The sequence below is a fragment of the Sprattus sprattus genome (genome assembly GCF_963457725.1).
Source record: "Sprattus sprattus genome assembly, chromosome: 16".
Taxonomy (NCBI): domain Eukaryota; kingdom Metazoa; phylum Chordata; class Actinopteri; order Clupeiformes; family Clupeidae; genus Sprattus; species Sprattus sprattus.
In genome coordinates, this window is record NC_137914.1 from 19,256,141 (window position 1) to 19,258,640 (window position 2,500).

Consider the following 2,500-nt stretch of genomic DNA (forward strand, 5'->3'; position numbering starts at 1 on the left):
GGATCAAGCGCTGCTCGGCTCGGGAGGAGGGGAGAGGGGAGAGGAAGGAAGCAACATCAGTTAAAGGAAGGGGAGAAGATGAGTGTGGAGTTGTCCCCTGCTAGATTGTTTGGTGGAGTTGTGCTCAGTGTTTTATCTACGTTTGTAACTCTGTGTTTGCCAGTGCTAGTGTGGTGACTCACGTCATTTTTCAAATCCTGTAGCTTAAGCAAATGCTCTCTCTCCCTCTCTTATTCCCCTTCCATAAATCCCCTTCTCTCTATCTTCCAACTCCTGTATCTTTCACTTGGATCTCCTCGCTCCATCTCCCTCTCTTTCTCTCTCTCTCTCTCTCTCTCTCTCTGTCGCACCATAGCCGGTGGATTACGAACAGAACCGTGCCTTCATGCTGAACGTGGGTGTCTACAACCAGGTGCCGCTGGCCAGCAACATCCAATCCTCGCAGCAGCACACAGCCGGCATCACCATCTCCGTGCAGGACGTCAACGAGCCGCCCACTTTCATCACCAACCCCAAGTACATCCGTCTGCAGGAGGGCGTGTCCGCCGGCCACTCCGTCTGCTCTTTCATGGCCAAAGACCCTGACATCTTCATGCAGCAGTCCATCAGGTACTGGCGCACATTACACATCTCTTCTCTTCTCTTCTCTTCTCTTCTCTTCTCTTCTCTTCTCTTCTCTTCTCTTCTCTTCTCTTCTCTTCTCTTCTCTTCTCTCTTTTTTGGTTGGGGGGGGGGCGGGGCAAGGGGGGCTGACACAAATTTAGATAATACAATAATGTATTAAATAGACAAACAGGGCAAAAGCAAGGTACTCTAGGCAGTGACAGTATTAGCACTGATTGAGAGGAACAGGACAAGACAATGTAATGGAGTGTGTGAATGGAGTGTGTGTGTAAACATACCAAAGATGAAAGTATGGGGGGGGGGGGGGGGGGGGGGGTAGGTGGGGTTGGTTATGACACCTGTCTACAGCCTTTCTTGACTAAGTCTGACTTGGAGGAGTCGTCAACTGTGTATTTAGACAGTGCATGCACAGTGTGTACAGGTGTTACTAATAGATACATTTTATTATTTTTGTAAAACCCTTATAGATTTACAGTTATTAGATGAACTAGCCTGCTAGTCAGCAGCACAAACAGTCTTCGGTCAGGAGCCCCACTTACAGCATCAGCATTTAGCGTTCTCTTAGCATCTGCAGGTGCTTAAATGCTTAGAGTGCAGTTAGCATCTCTCCTCCTTAACACTCCTCTGTCACCATCCCCCAGGGGACTTCTTTGTCTCTTTGTGCCAGCTTACACACCTGGCCTGCCCACCACTAACTGAAACCACTATAGTGAGAGCAGCCTTTCACAAGCAGCAGTATCTTCTAGCCACCTCCTCCCCTTCATCCCTCTATCCTGCTTCTTCTGTCCTTCTCTCACTGTGCTGTTATTTTTCCAGCTCTTTCTCTCACTTTTTCTCTCTCATTCTCTCTCTCTCTCTCTCTCTCTCGCCTCCATCTTCCCCTGGCAACCTATCAGGCCGTGGGTACTAGACACAGAGCAGACACAGGGCCAGTTGAAAAGACGGCAGCTCAGGCTAAACAACCAGGCAATGGCTTCTGTTTATGTAGTACCCTCTTCTGTGGGCCTCTGTGTTTGGTGGAGCTGGAAGCCAGGCCCGAGGGGTTCCCCACACGACAAGGCACATTATTTTTGTAGCACAGCAGCGTCTCTAACTGATCCACAACACTGAAGAAACAGTGTCTCTGGCGGTTTCCAAAAGAAAAAAACAACAAAAACGGAACAAGAAAGGAGAAATGCTGCAACGCATGCCTCGTGGCAGCACCCGTCAGGGGGAAGCAGCCAGTGGCAGTGAGGAGTCACCCAGCCTGGGCCCTGCACTGGCACAGGCACAGGCACAGGCACTGTCGACAGCTTGATTAATCAGCCGCTTTGTTCACCTTGTAATCAAATTATTCTTTTGGATGGTAGTGTACATTTGTGTGTGTGTGTGTGTGTGTGTGTGTGTGTGTGTGTGTGTGTGTGTGTTTGTGAGTGTGTGTGTGTGTGTGTGTGTACATACAGTACCTTGCGTAAGTATTCACCCCCTCGGATGTTTTACCCTTTTATGGCTTTTATAAATCAGTCATGGTCAATATAAGTTGGCTTTTTGGACAAAAAAATTCACAAAATAGCTCTCTTTAATGTCAAAGTGAAAATATATTTCTACACAGTCATGTAAATTAAATACAAATATGTTATGAAAATAAGTGATTGCATAAGTATTCACCCCCTTTATCACCCCCTTTATATAGACTGACCTAATTCAACAGAGGTCCAGCCAATGGGTGCTAGAAGTCTCACAATTAGTGATATGGGGATCAGTGTGCAGTAAATGTGTCTCAAGTGATTGTAGTATAACGACACCTGTGTCTGGAAGGTCTATTCACTGGTCAGTATTCAGTAATCAGTATTCCTGGCTACTGTTACAACATGAAGACCACATATCACCCTAAGAA

The 2,500-nt window shown here is 47.2% G+C and overlaps 1 protein-coding gene across 1 annotated transcript in view; it reads left to right on the forward strand.

Moving 5' to 3' along the window:
- Nucleotides 1-2,500, forward strand: part of LOC308377008 (cadherin-4-like) — a gene marked incomplete at its 5' end in the record, with an annotated part of 304,531 nt that overhangs the window by 282,117 nt on the left and 19,914 nt on the right. Inside the window, one exon of the mRNA XM_080853540.1 lies at nucleotides 356-609. Coding sequence (XP_080709666.1) covers nucleotides 356-609 — 254 coding nt within the window. The remainder of the gene's footprint in view (nucleotides 1-355; nucleotides 610-2,500) is intronic.